The sequence below is a fragment of the Abramis brama genome (assembly GCF_963993115.1).
Source record: "Abramis brama genome assembly, chromosome: 1".
In the NCBI taxonomy this organism is placed as follows: domain Eukaryota; kingdom Metazoa; phylum Chordata; class Actinopteri; order Cypriniformes; family Leuciscidae; genus Abramis; species Abramis brama.
Window position 1 is genome coordinate 70,625,399 of NC_139963.1, and position 17,519 is coordinate 70,642,917.

Here is a 17,519-nt window from a genome sequence, read left to right on the forward strand (position 1 = left end):
CCCTACCAACATCCGTCAACACGATTTTTGACTTATCATAGCATAACAGTTGCATAACATCGGTTAATGGAAACGCCATAATTTTGCAATCGGTTTTTATCAACATTTAGAAAATATTGCAAAAGTTTTGTAACTTGTAATTTGTACGTTTTGTAACTTGTAATTTGTAATGGAAACCCGCCTTGAAAGCAAGAACTTTGTTGTACAGTGTGTATAGTGTTTTTTAAGACATTGCAATCTTATTCAGCCTTTTTGCGTTCATGTTAAATGTTTACTCAAGCACTCTACTTTATTTAGAGCTTGCTGTGGTGACTATAAATACACTGACTAAACTTATTTCTTAAGTACACTTGGATATTTTTAGGCTTCTCATCTTAATTCATTGGTCATGGCATCAGTTCAAAGCGGGGTGGATCTACCAGGTTGGCACGGGGTGGAAACTTTGACACATCGAAGACCGTTTTTATTAATATGAACGTTTCTGTGGATTTTAACGTATGCACACTCTAAGATCAAATCTGTCCATATGCATGCTTTATAAATGAGGCCCAGAGTCTTGAGAAAGTACTTGGAGTTCAGTTATATTTAATGAGTATAAATCCTCAATGAAATTATGTTCACTCAGTTGGTCACTGAAAATTAACCCTGACATTGTGTCCTAATCAAGTGCAATGCAGCAAGATTTTAGCGACAAGCAATTTGTCTGTCTGAACAGAGCATTAAAACAGGGAATGATACAACACAACGGAAAAATCCAATCAGAACAGTTATCCCTGTTTGCACACTTGCGTACTTGCAGAAAGTAAAAATCTTGTCATAATCTTGTATGACTTCTTTATGGGTTTTTTCCCAGAAAATTATTTTATTCAGAAATGAATACATTTTCTTTTGATTTATATTGCTTCTGGTCTCACTCTCACCTTCAATGAGATTGTGTTGACCTCATTGTCCTCCTGAAAGGATCCATCTGGACGCTGTTTGTGCCAGAGGTAGCGTAGTGGGCCGCACAGAGCGCTCTCACTGACACTAATGAATGAGTATGCCATGGAGAACACCTTCAGTGTGTATGCAGTGATCCTGACACGGACAGAACACAGTGAACACATGTCAGCGCTACTGCAAAGGTTCAGTATCTTCTTATAGTTTAAGTGTTGGGCTGGCATGAATACCATGTGCTGGAGATTTGATTGGGGTAGGGAGGGTACGAGTCATCGTACTTTCGATAATCAAGCTGATTTTCATAACCTATCCATACAAACATATATAATTATCTAAAACACGTGAAAGAATGCATTTAAATCCCTGCTTGTGTCTCATCACACCTTTTTGTATGTATTTGATGGCCTCCTCTCTGCGGTTTCGTCCCACAGCATCCCAGTTTGCACTGCGGTCCAGGTAATGGACTGCGATGAGGGGCAGTGTGATTCTGGCCAGGTTCTGCTCCACACATCCCCCGGGCATACGGATCAGAGCCGCCAGTGAGTCCTCCTTCATGGAGTTATCAATGCTGTCCGCAAGCAAATCACCTGTGGAGACACACGCATAGCTGATGTCTACAAAGCCATAGTCCACTCCATACTAAAAAACAATATCTATATGGGAGTTGTTAATATGCTTAATTAGCAACAAAGAATTTTAATTAGCATCAGCAAATCATCAAAATAATCTTAAACCTGATGTACACTTAAAAATAAATACAAACCTCTGACATTGATGAATGTCTCAGGTTTTGAATTTGGTACCACTGATTTCAACTCAATTTTCTCCACTTTTATCACCTGCCTCCCTGATAATAAACACAAATGATATATTATTTGTTAGTATTGATTAGTACTGATATACACTATTCTAAAAGACAAAAATGCACCAAAAACACACAAACATCAAAGAAATAACCATTCATTACAAACTATTTTTAAGAAATATTTTAATGTCCTGACAAAATATGTGCACAATATATGTACACAAATGCAACATTGATTTCTAAACCTATGAAATCTATACATCTTTATTATTGTTCTGCAAAACAAAAACAAAAAACTTGAAGATCACCATTGTCTCCTTTCTCAGAGGGGTCCAACACAAAGCTCCTTGACTTAATTCTCTGGATGCCCTCTACCTACACCAGATCCAGAACAAAACATTTTTTACTTGTGAAACATAGTTTGAGACCCTTTTTGACGGAACACATGTGCCATGTAATAGATCATAAATGATTCCATAAATCTGTGTGAGATGTTTTAGGAGCTCACTACAACGTGTAGATTCTTCCTCACTGCATCCGGTTCAACATAAGAGTGTGCAACGACCGTGACCTGTATGGGGAGCTCTCCGATCTTAAGGGGGATGATTGTGTATATGATGAGCTTGGAGGAGCTGGCTGGCACCAAGACCTCCTGTCTGTGGGGTCCGCTAAACGCCACACTACACATGCCCTCTGTCTTACTCAGGATCACCCTTACCTGTAAACAGACACATAATTTAGGCCAGGTTCATGGATCATTAGCTCACGTATGGCATCCTTGAATGCTTCTCAATCCAATTCTCAAATATTTCCAAGTATTTCCTCCATCGTCTTCCAGCTGGTGGCGTCCAATAGCAGCCTTGAAATTCGTGAGCAAAAGTTGTGCTGAAACACTATGAATTTATCATGTTAAAGTTGATTCTAACTCCTCACATAAAAATGGGTTTCCATTGAAACACAACACATGAAATAAAACAGTAAGCAATTTTATATGTAAATGGCATTCAGAAACTAGTAAGGAGTGTGTAAGAGCTGGGTATGTTTTATTTATTCTAAACACCCTTTTGGTTATTTACGGTAATCAATGCACCTGGTGTTGGGGAGGAAGTAGAGTTTATCAGCTGTTCACCTGCGTGGTTCGAGAGGGGGTGACGGGGGAAGTCATATTTTTGTTGACCGCTATCTGAACGCTGTACCATATAGAATGTCTGAGAAACAATTATGGAATGTTTCAATACACAACCTTGTTTGCTTCTCATGATAATAAAACGACAAAATGCAGTCTTTGGATTCGTCATCATTGAAGCGCGTCTGGCAAATTAGTTTTCCCTGCTCAGCCTCTCGGTCGACAATTTTTGTGGCTCTCGGATTGTCGCCCACAGAGTGAAACGTAAATACTAGAAACTGATACAAAAAACATTGTAAAAACAAATTATATGTATTATAACTGATTTTATTTGCCATGTAAAATCATGGAGCAATGCACACAAGGTGTGCTGTTTATATTGGGTTCTCTTTCTTAAAATGTAAAGTGTGTGTAAATGTCACCATCATCATATACTGTATGTCTAAAGGATTGAAGTTTGTCAGCTAAAACAAGAGCTCATTGATGCAATTCAGTCAATCTTGATGTTTTATTCCAACTGTTACTCCTGGTTAGAGGCTTTCATAATTATTTAATTTATACGTAGACTTGTTTCAACTAAGTTTAATGGTGCAACCCAAAGTTGTAACTTAAGTATTACTAAATTATTATCATTAGTAGAAACATAGGGTTGTAATGGTATTAGATTTTCATGGTATGACAAGCGTCTCAGAAAATATCCCAGTTCCCTTTTGAGGAAACTCGCACTGCGTCGAAAGACGAAACTCTGGGGAACGCCTTCAGCGTGACTGCGTCTGAAGCCTGTATGGAACTAGTCCAATCTCGGTTGGTGTTGCGTCATGACGTCACTCACGACGTTGCATGTGATGGCATAGCGGAAGCTATAAAGAGACGCTGGATGAACCAGAGTCAGCTTCTGGTCTTCAGCAAATGTTCTAAATTGCCTTGTCAGTCTTATCTAGTGTTGTTTGTCTGTTCACACATATATAGTTAGAAAATATGGCGAGTAAGAAAGATACTTACTGATAAAGTAGGAAAATTTTGAAAAACTCTGTAACTGTGTAAATTAAGCGAACAAGTGCGCTACTGTTACGTAATTAAACTATTGAAATGTCTTACCTGTCTAGCAAAAAAAAAGCCGTCTCTGCGTCCGGTTTGAACCCCAGTTTAATTATTTCAAGTGCTGTGAGAAAAGGCTATAAATCTACACCTCCAACATCCTCACACTCATAGCCTACTAGCCGGGACTCCTTCTTTATGTGTACAGATGTGACGTAATTAAAATCATTATTAAAAGCTAACCGATTTGAATCGAGCTACGGCAAGAGAGAGTTTTGAACACTGGCTGGTTATGTTTTTTTTATTATTATTATTATTTTGGATCATTTTTAACACAAAAAAAGTTACGGACTGCAGCTTTAACAATTAGGTAATAGTAATGTGCATCAACAAGTAAAAGTCATAACATAACGATACATTTGCAAATCATTAGTTAATAATTAATTAAAGCAGACAACTGGAAGTTGAAATACATTGCTTTGACCAATTGTGGTAATTAACACATTAATTTACACTTTTAGTTAATAAAAGAATTGAAAAAAAAGAATTGTACTTAAGTAAAAGTATTGCTACTTAAGTAATAATTTAAGTAGCAACCCCCCCCCCCCCCCCCCCCCCACCGCACCCCCCACCCCCCACCCCCCCCTTTGCCGGGTTTGAAAACCCCTGTTCTAGCCTGTTTTGTATGTCTCTTGATAACGATTTTTGAAGGTTTTCATTTAAGTTTAATTCAATAGCGAACTATGTAAGCTCAGTAGTAGCATGCTAGAACTTTGAACAGCCCCTGAAGTCATAAAGGTGCCATCGTTTGACAGTGGTGTGTGAACATTTAAAAATGCTGGTTTCTAGTTTCAGAATGCTGTATGTTGTCTTCCCATCTAAGTGGGTGATCTGATGCTAGAACAAGTTGAGCAGTCAAGGAAACTTGCCTTCAGGTTTTCATACTTGTAGTTGTGGACCACAACTTTGATTTGTACACGTTCATTTCTGGACACTGAGTGAGGCAAGCGCAGGTCTACGAAGAATGGTTTCCACGCATACACGTTATACGGTTCAGCTACACAGAAACCTGCCAGACATGCAAAAAAAAACAAAAAGAACGCAGAGATAATATAATTATGCTGTGACTGCCAAGATAAACAACAGATGGACAGACAAGCAAGAACAGGGCTGTTTACCTGTCTCAGGTGAGGCACTGACGGCTAGAATCCCCCACTGAGTGATACTGTCTGGAAGAACGGCGTCCACTGGAAGTACAGCCAGCCTGCAATAAATGTAAATGTACATTTATGTTTTCAAAACAAAACTCCAGAGCATGCGAAGCGCATTTGTATGCATGTAAATATGGCTACTTAGTCAAACTCTTACCCGTCTGACTGGGCTATGTTGGGCAGTCTGATGTCAGTCCACAGCCACGACTCAAAGAACTTGGTGCGCACCTCAGCTAAATCATCATCTTCTTCCTCCATTGAGCCTTGTGTCAAACCCATAATCTGACATTTTTCTTTATTTTCTTCTAGAAGCCAGGTCACAACACCAATCTCCTCCCCTCTGTACTCCGCACAGCAGTGGAGGAAAGCTGCCTTGCAGCACAAGTCCTGATATAGATATGATGTAGTGATGTAGAGAGAGCGATGCAAGCAGGAATAGGGAATAGGAATCTCCCTCATGCCATCCAAACAACACCTCTCCACGAACACGCCAGAATAGTCCTTCTCTGGGAGAGAAGAACACACTTGTGAATGTTTGTCAGTTTTTAAAACATTAGTGTGAGACTACTGACTACTTCATAGGGAACATGTACTTTGTACAACTTTGTACTGTAACTAAACCCTGCTCTCATGAATAGATACATTTAGTTGTGTTTCACGCATTTCTGATATTGTGATGTTGTGAAGATTATGTTGACTCACCCATCTTCTCTCTTTTTTCCAATTTTGTTGCTCTTTGCTTTAAAGATCTTTTCCTCCTAGATTTTGTGGAGCAATGATCTGTTCCATAAAAGCAAAAGAAAGCTTAAACATCAGAAAAGAAGACTCGCTCATCCTTCTCTTGGTTAGACTGTGAGTAAAAACAGCATGGTGATGTTGCAGTGTTATTCCCGCTCATCACAACCTGCATTGTATAATCACCCAACATACAGTATGTATCATCATACACACCAAGCATGTAATACAAAATATTGTCTGCTATATTTTTAGCTCATAATTTACCATATGCTTTCAAATGTCTGAAATCAATGTGTTTTATTCTTTTTGCGGATGGGATTCTCTCTGAAATTTGTCTGAGATCCTCCAGCCGTGATTAAAGCATATTCAAAGGCATTGTCTGGAGTCTGTTTAGTTATTTCTGCACAGCAAGTTAGTGGAGCATAGAGATCTTATTTCCCAAGTGCTAGTGTTCATAGGGGTTAAGACGTTGACCGACTAAGCCGATGTTGATTAGGAGATGCGCTAGAGGATAAATGAACGTTGATCTGATCTGGAGGTGTTTAGGGGCGTCAATTAGGAGATGAACCAGGTAGACTTAAGTCAGGTGCATAGGGGGAAAATCTACTACAATACATATACATAATTATTTATTTTTAAAGTTAACAGAGAAAGAATGCTGTGTGTGAAGCACCTGATCCAGCGTCAGTGGATCCTCCTGTGCTGGAATCAAACATCAGTCCCGCGTCGCTGAAAACACCCATATAATTCCGGCCTCCTCCTGCGGTGCAGCCCATGTCACCCTGACCCAACGCCTCCCACACCTGAATGAAGGAGTCATGAGTATCCATAAATCTCCAGGAGACAACCAGCAGTTGACTATATTGTCTTGCATTTATGAAGAGTAATGTGTATTGTAAATGACCTTCCTCTGTGTCAGGCGGTATTTACTCAGCAGAAAGATGGCATTATCCACAGCCACCAGGCTAACCTTTGCTCCCGGGTCACCCTTTACTTGAAATTTAAAGCTGCTTCCTGGTGAGTATGAATTCAGTTTTTCTCCCTCCACCGGTCCTAAAGTGAGCTAAAACGATCACAATTATATATAGATGAATCATATCTGTGCAAGTTAGGGGTGTAACGATACCCTCATGTCACGGTTCGATACATATCACAATACTGAACTCACGATACGATATTATTGCGATACTCCAAGACATATGATAAAATTTACTGTTTATTAAACTGATAAATTTGATATTACATTGTGTGTATAAATGAATATTCTTGGACTTGGTGCTGGAAACCCAAAGCAGAGGACAATAGAGACACCGGAATAAAAATATTCAAGATTCTAAAGCTGAAAATATAGAGTTATTTTAGACCAATATGTTTCTCTGTCACTGACTAGATTTTTTACACAGATATTCCCCTATTGCATTATTATACATTATATTCAACATTATATATAATATTTTAATGTAGTACTGACACTAAAACTCTGAGAACTTTAATTTTTTCTCACATAGTCATTTTTATTTTGGGTGAACTATTCACGATACATATTGACACTATTCACGATACATATTGTTGCATTTTTGTATTGTGATATATTGTGACACGATATATTGTTACACCCCTAGTGCAAGTACAAATAATTATACCACTATATGGTTATCAAGCAACAGATACTTCACAAAATACTGTGCAATGGTCTCAAACTCAGTTCCTGGAGGGCCCACAGCCCTGCAGTGTTTACTTCCAACTCACACATGCTTAGAAGCTTCTAGAAATCCTGAAGACCTTGATTAGCTGGATCAAGTGTGTTTGATTGGATTTGTGCTGTGGCTCTCCAGGGGCCTCATTTATAAAAGACTGCGTAGAATTCCTACTAAAAGTGAACATACACACAAAAGCTAGAATTTGCGTACGCCAAAAAACAATTCAGATTTATAAAAGTACGCCAGAGCCTGTGCAAAATTCCCTTTATAAATCCTAGTCAGCGGTAGATTGTGGCACATGCGTCTCCATCCCGAAATAACCATATATTGAGCTACAACACCTCGTTTTACTATGCAGATCATAATCTGCATATCATTTGCATATGCATATTCATCCATGTGATACCATTTTTAACGGTATCACATTGGGAAAATATGAGATATGGATGTGCACCACATTACATATACGCTGAACATCATTTAGTAGCCTGTCCTTGCCTTGTTTTTGAATAAATCAATCAAATAGTATATAATACATTTCGGAGGAAGTTTTTCTCAATCTTTTCCACTGGCCAAATAGTTTTTTTAGTTATTATTTATTATATATTTGTACGGCTCAGAATTTGCTTACAGGGGAGCACATTCTCCCGTCAAGTTTGTATTTATAAATCACAACTTCACAACCGTCGGAAGTGGAGTACGCCTCTTTCAGGGCCTGTTTTGTGCGATGCAATGGTTATAAATGAGGGCCGTGGAACTGAGTTTGTGACGAGTGGTGCTAGCGTGCAACAGTCAGGTTCATTCATTTTTTTTCTATAGGTAATCTGATTTTTAAATGTAAATCATAAACATTTACGTAAGGCACCTCTTGGCTGGTTGGTTTGGTTCATGACTTTTGTAAAATCTCTATAGGAAAAAAATTATGAAAAACAAATGAAGATGCAAAAGCCTCAAAGTCCGTCTAAAGTTTTTGTAAAAAAAAAAATTGTTGTTAAATTTTTTATCAGGCTCCTATGTATAGGTTTCTGAACCTATACACAAGTTCTGGCATTTCTTAATGGGCTGAGGCTTGGATTTAGTGAGTTTGAAGTGAAAGTATTTGATGAGCATATACTATGTGCGGAGAGCATTCACTCAATATTATTATCTCATTTTTGACAGAGGTGCTTTTAGAGGCTTTTACATTGGAATTCTTCAAATACTTCCAGAACCAGCGCTGCTAAAGACTTGGCTGAGAAGGCAATATGTATTCTTCATAATAGTTTTTAGTTTAAAATGTACTTACTGAGCCTACACACTGGTTCTCCACATCCACAAACACTGAGTCTGCCACCACTTCTGCAAGTGGTCGCCATGGCAACATATAGTACGCCACCAGCCTGAATGAAGGCAACATCTCTGTGGTAACTAGTAATGGAATATTTGTGTCAATCTGGCATACATCTACCCTTGCAGCTGTTATTATTTTCCCTTTGTTCAAAACCTAGACAGGAAGAAATAAGGAAAAGAGAGCACTGTTTATGTAAAGATTACTGTATTGCAGTCATAGCAATAGTATATAGTATAACGCTTCCCGATATTACCAACACTCACAACGTATGTCAGCTGCTTCACAAGCTTTCTGTGTTCTGGTGAGGCTGTTTTGATGTACAGTTTGATGTTAAGACTGCTGCCCACCGCCACTTGGTTGGCGCTCACTGAGATGTGCAGGTAGTTCTTACTGTAGCCTTTAAAACCTAAATATGGCTCCAGAGACATCTCCTGGACAGCCTGCTTTTCTGCATTCACACCAGGAAGTGCTGTTTCTACCTACAGATGTACAGACATATTTACCAAAATAAGACACACAGATACACTTAAAGTTTTTAATTGTCAGCTATGGTTCCATGAAAAACCTGTCTGTAACATCCATGGGATATTTTCATTGCACAAAAGGTTCTTTACTCTCTCCCCCAACCCCCATTCATAATTTTTTGTTCTGTGACTGATCATGTACGATGTAAAACAGTGTATTAACCCACGTGCATTAAATCATATACAGCAAGTGTATTGATCCAGGGCATTTCACTTTATTTCTGTCGAACAACGTGCCATATAGGCATAGTCTACAATGTGCAATATTACTTTTTTACCTATTACTTTTTTATAATGTGCATTTATTTTATTTAGAAAGTGTATTTGTGAATCGTAAGTGTATTTAATCGAGAAGTTTACTTGTGCATAGTGTCACTCCTACTTCTATTTGTATTATTTTCTATTTTTTAACTTTTTACAAAAGGAGATTCTAAAAAAGGCACAAGAATTCCTGTACTGTAACGTACCTGTGCAAATGGCAATAAACTTTAAACTTCTTATTTGTTTTACTTTTGAAACTTTTTAATAGTGGAAAAGGGTTATTTAGATTATTAAAATATTCTTTGATCTAAGAAGAAGTGGCTCTTTTAAGAACTGCTCTTCTATGGCGTCACTGTGAAAAAAAAAAAAAAAAAAAAACCTTTGGAACATTTATTTTAAGGGTGTATACTAGTCCTGTCCCAAATGCGAGTCATGGACCTCAACTTAATACCTAACTTTGAATGAGTTTCTATGGTGTTCAATGTACCTTCAACAGTTGTTTCTTGTTTTCATCAGGCATGTTGATGGAGACCCTGATAGTGCCTCTGTGTGTATTGATTGATTTTTGAAGGAAGTTGAGTTTAACAGGGATATTGGGGGCTGGAGATCCATCCTGGTTACTCACTGTAACCTAAGCAAAAATATAAAAATCCTCCTCTAATAATTCACTGATCGAATAATGCTAACATTGATCAAAAAAGTATCAAACTTACCACTATGCCTAACGGCAGGCCAGGTTTGAAATACTTGGGTGTGTCCTTTAAGGAGAGCACGTAGGGTGACATTACTATTTTAATGCCGGATTTCTCTGCTTCCACGAGGTAACCACCTGAGAAGAATGTCTTAAGATGTTACAAAAACATAACCCAAACCAATAAACAACTATGGATAAAGTGTCGGCGCCATGAGTGGGCCTTGTGGCCAGTGTTGTGCTGAAAAAAGCACTCTTCAGCATTTGAAGAGAGTCGCCTTAAAACGAAAATCAAATCAATATAAATCAACACTAATCATTAGCGTTCTTATTCTGCATCTCATTTTGTTCTCATTAAAGTCCATATATAATTAGAAAGTGTCTTGGAATATTGTTTAGCAGGTTAATTGAGGACTAGACAAGCTAGCAGAGAATTTTTTTGAAATTCTTCTAAATACAGAGGGCAGAGACTGCAGTGCTGTTTAATCCACAAGATGTTCTCAGCACATTAAATATTACTGTTTGTCTGGATTAGTTCAGCCTACAAAAGAAGCTTGTAGAGTGGCATGTTGATATACTGTAACAATGTATCAGCATAATATAACACATTTGTATTTATGTAAAATGAAAAATAAAATGTATAGAGTATTGTTTAGATGGATGTAAGGAGGCTATTTCAGAAATAGGCATGCTTCATCTGAACTCACACACTTAAATGGAACAAACTACTCAATCCTATAACTGCAAATTCTGGTTGAAAAGACGGGTGCAGTAATACAATGTTTTGCATTAGATGTAGTATATTAGTATAGTATATGTATAGTGTATTATGTAGTGCATATAGTGTGCAGGTGCTTTTCAAGGCTAGCCAGTCTGGCAGGCAATGCCCCCCCGATATCTCCCACTTGGAAAATGTCGCCCACAATGGGGGCTTATTCAGCACAACACTGGACTACTTCAGTCCCTGTGATTTAAAATATTGGACTGATAAGACTGATCCTCATACTAGTTTTATAAATATGTAATACATCACTTTAGCCTAATATCTAGGGTAATGATTTGCCCACCTGAGCTGGTCGTTACTGATGCTTTGACATACACAGACTGTCCCAGTAGAATTTTTGTATCTGGATAGATCTTCTTTATCTCCTCCATAGTCAAACTGACACTTCCTCCATTCAGCTGAAAATAAACAGGTGAATCTAGAGTACCAAATAATGCATTAATTTTCGTTCTTAAACACACATCTCCCACTCTTTCACTTACATCTTTCAGTTGCTTCATAGAAGTGATTCTCGTTTTACGACCATACATTTCAATACCAAACAGCACATATGCAACACCTCGCACTGGTTCACCATAAAGATACCTGGGAAGAAGACACATAGTTATTCTGATCATTTTTAAGTTTTGAATGTTTTTCATTTACATGTTAAACTATCTCACCATGCTGTCTGTAGTGAAGGGCTACCTGAAGCAGTTAGAGCTCGGATCGCAGTGAACCAGGTCTTTCAGTGAGTATCAATTTAAACTGGTTTATTGACACAAGTATGAGTATGTTTATGTTTATTTTGGCATAACAGTTTTGTTTATTGTTCGCTGGTTCCCACCTCATTCTTTTCCACATCTTTGAACCGTTATAGCAATATGGCTCATTAAGGCTAATGTACCGTAAACATTCACTAAAATGAGCAAAAATAAATGAAAAATTGGCAATGAAACTCATGTTTCCAGTCAATATATTAAACAGATTATCTTCAAGGGGACACCCATATGTTTGTTTCTGTCACCAGTTGTGTAGTATTAAGCACACAAAGAAGGTTCAAGTTCAAAATAGAGATAAATAACATCCACAGATAAATACAAGTACAAGAGAGCAAAGCATCACAAAGTAACCATAGACGAGACCCAACAAACTAAAGGTGAACACAAATGAACTTCTATGCAACTGCTTACAAGGATAATTAAACACACACACCTGAAATTGATGACAAAATCAAATCTGTAATTATGGTCACAAACTAAGCAGGTAAAAAAAAAAGTCCAAACAGAGGAGAACTTGAGACGACGAAAATACACACAATCTGTAACGTGTAGCGTCGATCACTTCTGGGTCGGGTCTTCTGTCACAAGTTTTTTAGAAGGTTCAAGAAGAAGAAGGTTCAAAGAAGAAGGTTCAAGTTCAAAATAACAAGTGTATAATAACAAGTGTTAATAACAAGTGTTGGGGAAGCTACTTGGAAAATGTAGTGAGCTAAACTAGCAGTATTGAGGCTCTGTGCGAACTGGTAAAAATATTTGTTTTATGGACTTATTTTTGTGAAGTTTAAAAGTTTTTTTTTTTTTTACAAATAACGCACAACCCTGGTTTTCTTAAAAGAGCAAAATTGAACATGCATGTTGATCACATATTACTGTAGCACAGTTTGTGCAGATTACAGTCTTAACAGAATCTAGCCATTTGTATGTTTATAAGGAAAAAAAAAAAACATGTAAAAAGTTCTCCAGGGCCCAAAAACCCCTTCATATCCCAGAGGGTTAAAATGAAGAATGGTAGTCTACGTACAGTGGGGAGAACAAGTATTTGATACACTGCCGATTTTGCAGGTTTTCCTACTTACAAAGCATGTAGAGGTCTGTAATTTTTATCATAGGTACACTTCAACTGTGAGTGACGGAAATACAGAAAATCACATTGTATGATTTTTAAATAATTAATTTGCATTTTATTGCATGACATAAGTATTTGATCACCTACCAACCAGAAAATTGTAGACCTGCACAAGGCTGGGATGGGCTACAGGACAATAGGCAAGCAGCTTGGTGAGAAGGCAACAACTGTTGGCGCAATTATTAGAAAATGGAAGAAGTTCAAGATGACGGTCAGTCTCCCTCTGTCTGGGGCACCATGCAAGTTCTCACCTCGTGGGGCATCAATGATCATGAGGAAGGTGAGGGATCAGCCCAGAACTACACGGCAGGACCTGGTCAATGACCTGAAGAGAGCTGGGACCACAGTCTCAAAGAAAACCATTAGTAACACATTACGCCGTCATGGATTAAAATCCTGTAGCGCACGCAAGGTCCCCCTGCTCAAGCCAGCGCATGTCCAGGCCCGTCTGAAGTTTGCCAATGACCATCTGGATGATCCAGAGGAGGAATGGGAGAAGGTCATGTGGTCTGATGAGACAGAAATAGAGCTTTTTGGTCTAAACTCCACTCACCGTGATTGGAGGAAGAAGAAGGATGAGTACAACCCCAAGAACACCATCCCAATCGTGAAGCATGGAGGTGGAAACATCATTCTTTGTGGATGCTTTTCTGCAAAGGGGACAGGACGACTGCACCGTATTGAGGGGAGGATGGATGGGGCCATGTATCACGAGATCTTGGCCAACAACCTCCTTCCCTCAGTAAGAGCATTGAAGATGGGTCGTGGCTGGGTCTTCCAGCATGACAACGACCCGAAACAATCAGCCAGGGCAACTAAGGAGTGGCTCCGTAAGAAGCATCTCAAGGTCCTGCAGTGGCCTAGCCAGTCTCCAGACCTGAACCCAATAGAAAATCTTTGGAGGGAGCTGAAAGTCCATATTGCCCAGCGACAGCCCCGAAACCTGAAGGATCTGGAGAAGGTCTGTATGGAGGAGTGGGCCAAAATCAAACCTGGTCAAGAACTACAGGGAACGTATGATCTCTGTAATTGCAAACAAAGGCTCTGTACCAAATATTAAGTTCTGCTTTTCTGATGTATCAAATACTTATGTCATGCAATAAAATGCTAATTAATTACTTAAGAATCATACAATGTGATTTTCTGGATTTTTGTTTTAGATTCCGTCACTCACAGTTGAAGAGTACCTATGATAAAAATTACAGACTTCTACATGCTTTGTAAGTGGGAAAACCTGAAAAATCGGCAGTGTGTCAAATACTTGTTCACCCCAATGTATGTGTGTGCACTACCATCAGTTAAATTCCAAGACTAGATGGGATGCATTTCCCCTGCCTTGGATTGAGGAATCGCTGGATGCGTTGACAGGGGCCTGTTGGTTTTCCACCATGGATCTAGCTAGTGATTATAACCAGGTCCCTGTCCCCTGTCTCCTGTCTCTGATGAGGATAAGCCCAAGACTGCATTTTGCACCCCATTTGGCCTCTTTGAATGGAATCAACTGGCATTTGGGTTGTGCAAAACCCCCTCTAGCTTCCAGCTACTTATGGAGAGGTTATTTGGTGACCAGCAGTGCCAGTCTTTACTTTTATATCTAGATAATATTTTGGTGTTCTCCACCTCTATTGCCCAGCATTTGGAGAGGTTGGAGGTCATTTTAGGCCGCCTGGAACAGGAGGGGCTAAAGGCTCGAGCTCGAGAAGTGTGCCCTCCTCCAGCGAAAAGTGATATATTTAGGTCATGTTATCAGTAGCCACAGATCCTAGCAAAAATGAGGATGTTGCCCAGTGGCGTCGTCCCTCTCGTGTCACAATTACGATCCTTCCTATGTTTCTCGATCTACTACCGGCAGTGTTTAGGGGGATTTTTGGGTAGTTTGGTGGCGTAAGTTCATTGTTAAAGAGTCGAGTCCGTAAGGACACATTGGCCGTTGACCATGGTAGCCCTTCACTTGATTTCGTTATAGATGTATCCACACTGGCTGAGGTAGAAGATGAGGTAGATTTGTTAGCTTTAGTGCAAGAATGGGACCAAGCCACCGCTGAACCAGAGCGGATGGCATCTGAGGTGGTACTCAGCCCACAGGAGATGGTAGGTGCTATGGGACCTATTCCTGTGGCTGGGCCAGGACTATGGCTACTAGAAGAAGATAGGCCCAGCTCTCAGGAGTCCTTGCCTGAAGGCCTGCTTATGGCCGATGAGGTTGTTTTTCACAGGACGAGACTCACAACTGTGTGCCGACATCCCCATCCTTATTGCCTTTCCTGTTCAATGGGAGAGATTGGTGGAGCCTCTATTCATCAAATATGTGGTATGGTAGCTGGCATTTTTAGGCCTAGGGATTAGGTAATGGTGGCCATGTCTTGTGATCATCAGTGTGACGATCCGAGAGAGGGGGGTAGACTGTAGTGGGACGAACAGTGGGCATTGTACTTTTTTACATGTGTGTAGAAACACCAGTGGCCTCCGGTCAATAGGGGGCGCTGGTGCGCCGCCCCCATCAAGTTAGCCAGAGAAGAAGGCTAATTCAGCATGTTAAAATAAGTTAAATATTTATTACAAAACCATTACAAAATAACTGTCACGATTACCAGCCTTATCACCTCCTCTGCACTTCATCTCCCATCACCCTCCTTGGCTCCCACCTGCATGTCTTTCACAATCACCTGCACCTGTCAACGATCACTCTCATCAACTCCACTATAAAAGCACACACCTCACCCCAGCTCATTGTCCGATCTCGTTTCCACATGAAGTAGACACATTCTCCAGCGATCCCTCCAGTGTCTCACTCTGTGTTTCTCCAGTGATCCCTCTCCAGCATCCCATACAGCTCATTATCCATCTCTCCATCCACCAGTCATCACTCCAAGAGACATTCCATTGCACTTCTCACTTACCTGCTTGCTCATCAGCTGTCAATAAACATCCTGTTTTTTCACACATTAATCAACATGAGTACAAAGTCCAACATGTAAATGTACCAGATTTAGCCATACAGGCTAATTTTCATCTGCAGTCCCTAGCAGGTTGATGAATTAATCTGTTCATCTGTTCACTTCCATCCCCAGCAAACACAGAAGGTTGGCACAACGTACCCAACCTTCTAACAACGTTTTATCAACATGGCCAAAAGGTTGCTATAAATACGTTGTGTGGTGAAGGTTGTTACAGCATTGTCACAATGTTGACATTAAACCATCATTCAGGGCCATTGCTTAAGGTTGTGCCAACGGTGTCTTGACAACCACTGGACTACATAATGTACTCGTCACTGCCCTGAAGCGCGAAAATCAGCCTTTTACATTTCAGCCGCCGGTTGGGCTCATTGTGTTGTCTCGTTCTTCATCGAGCAAGGATACGTGAGTATTGCGTTTTATTTACCTCAGCTAAATAAGATATGTAATTGTTCAAACACAACCTACAACTTCATTTTCTAATGTGACTAATGTAGCCTCGCTCGCACTGTTTAGTTTTTCATTTCATTTGTCTGCTATTTAGTCTCATTCGTTTCTTTGCTCCTCTGGATTTGTGGATGTTTCCTGGACTGATTCCGTTTACCGAACTTTATCGCCCGGCTTTCGACTGCTGTCTGCCATGTGCAGAACCGGTTTTGTTCATTAAATGTTCTGATCTCTGCTTTTTATGTTTTATTTATTATACTTAAAAGAAATTTGTATATTCATTTATTTCGTTTTTTTCTTTTTCCACAAATGTGTGACTTTTGGAAGTGCAATTTGATTACCATATATGCAGTTAGTTTTAATAAAGTTGAATTAACATAACCTTCTGTAATTTTTTCTCTTCAAAGTGTACACTCGCAGGTGTTCATTATAATTAGGCTAATTTACTGATAGCCCCATTCAATAATAATAAGGACAAAATTTTAAAAAAAAAAACTATATAATTATCTAACATCTGACTAATTAAAAATTAACCTCAAAACATAAAATGCTAAATGGGGGATATCTATAGGCCTATCTAGCATAAAAACAAAAAATTGTCAGAACGTCGTCTCTCAGTTGCTGAATGTCGCGCAACAACGTTGCTACAGCCCTGTCACATCTTACAATTCTACGTTGTTACAATGTTGCGAGCACGTAGACAGCGACATTGCCACAACGTAAATGTGTTTGCTGGGTCCTTCTTGTCTGCAGTACTGCAGTCCTTAACAATAAGTTTAATTAGTCTAAATATAGGACGGCAGTCATATTAGCAGAAATGTAAAAAAAAAAAAAAAATCTAAATTGTATTTTTCAAATACAATATTTTTCATCTATTGAAACACACAGACTGAGATCAGTTTTTGCTGAAATCTAATAGGATTTGTTATGTAGTTATGTAGATTTGCTCTCTCTAGTGGACAACATTAGCACTATGGACTTCATTTCTGAATCCCATTGATATAAATGGCTTATAAAAAATAAAATAAAATAAATACTCACTTTTTATATGAATACAATTTTTAAATGATTACCTTGATTA

General features: G+C 39.1%; 1 protein-coding gene across 1 annotated transcript in view; it reads right to left on the bottom strand.

Annotated features, from left to right (window-relative positions):
- The window catches only part of LOC311094402 (venom factor-like), a 59,077-nt gene that overhangs the window by 20,057 nt on the left and 21,501 nt on the right, over positions 1-17,519 (bottom strand). Inside the window, exons 9-26 of the mRNA XM_084132361.1 lie at positions 11,630-11,732; positions 11,431-11,545; positions 10,386-10,501; positions 10,160-10,303; positions 9,151-9,366; positions 8,843-9,040; positions 6,762-6,920; positions 6,531-6,660; positions 5,822-5,899; positions 5,277-5,625; positions 5,087-5,172; positions 4,838-4,977; positions 2,253-2,462; positions 2,053-2,119; positions 1,703-1,786; positions 1,323-1,526; positions 1,170-1,245; positions 921-1,077 (exon numbers count right to left, since the gene is read on the bottom strand). Of these exons, the coding sequence (XP_083988487.1) occupies positions 921-1,077; positions 1,170-1,245; positions 1,323-1,526; positions 1,703-1,786; positions 2,053-2,119; positions 2,253-2,462; positions 4,838-4,977; positions 5,087-5,172; positions 5,277-5,625; positions 5,822-5,899; positions 6,531-6,660; positions 6,762-6,920; positions 8,843-9,040; positions 9,151-9,366; positions 10,160-10,303; positions 10,386-10,501; positions 11,431-11,545; positions 11,630-11,732 (2,632 nt within the window). The remainder of the gene's footprint in view (positions 1-920; positions 1,078-1,169; positions 1,246-1,322; positions 1,527-1,702; positions 1,787-2,052; positions 2,120-2,252; positions 2,463-4,837; positions 4,978-5,086; positions 5,173-5,276; positions 5,626-5,821; positions 5,900-6,530; positions 6,661-6,761; positions 6,921-8,842; positions 9,041-9,150; positions 9,367-10,159; positions 10,304-10,385; positions 10,502-11,430; positions 11,546-11,629; positions 11,733-17,519) is intronic.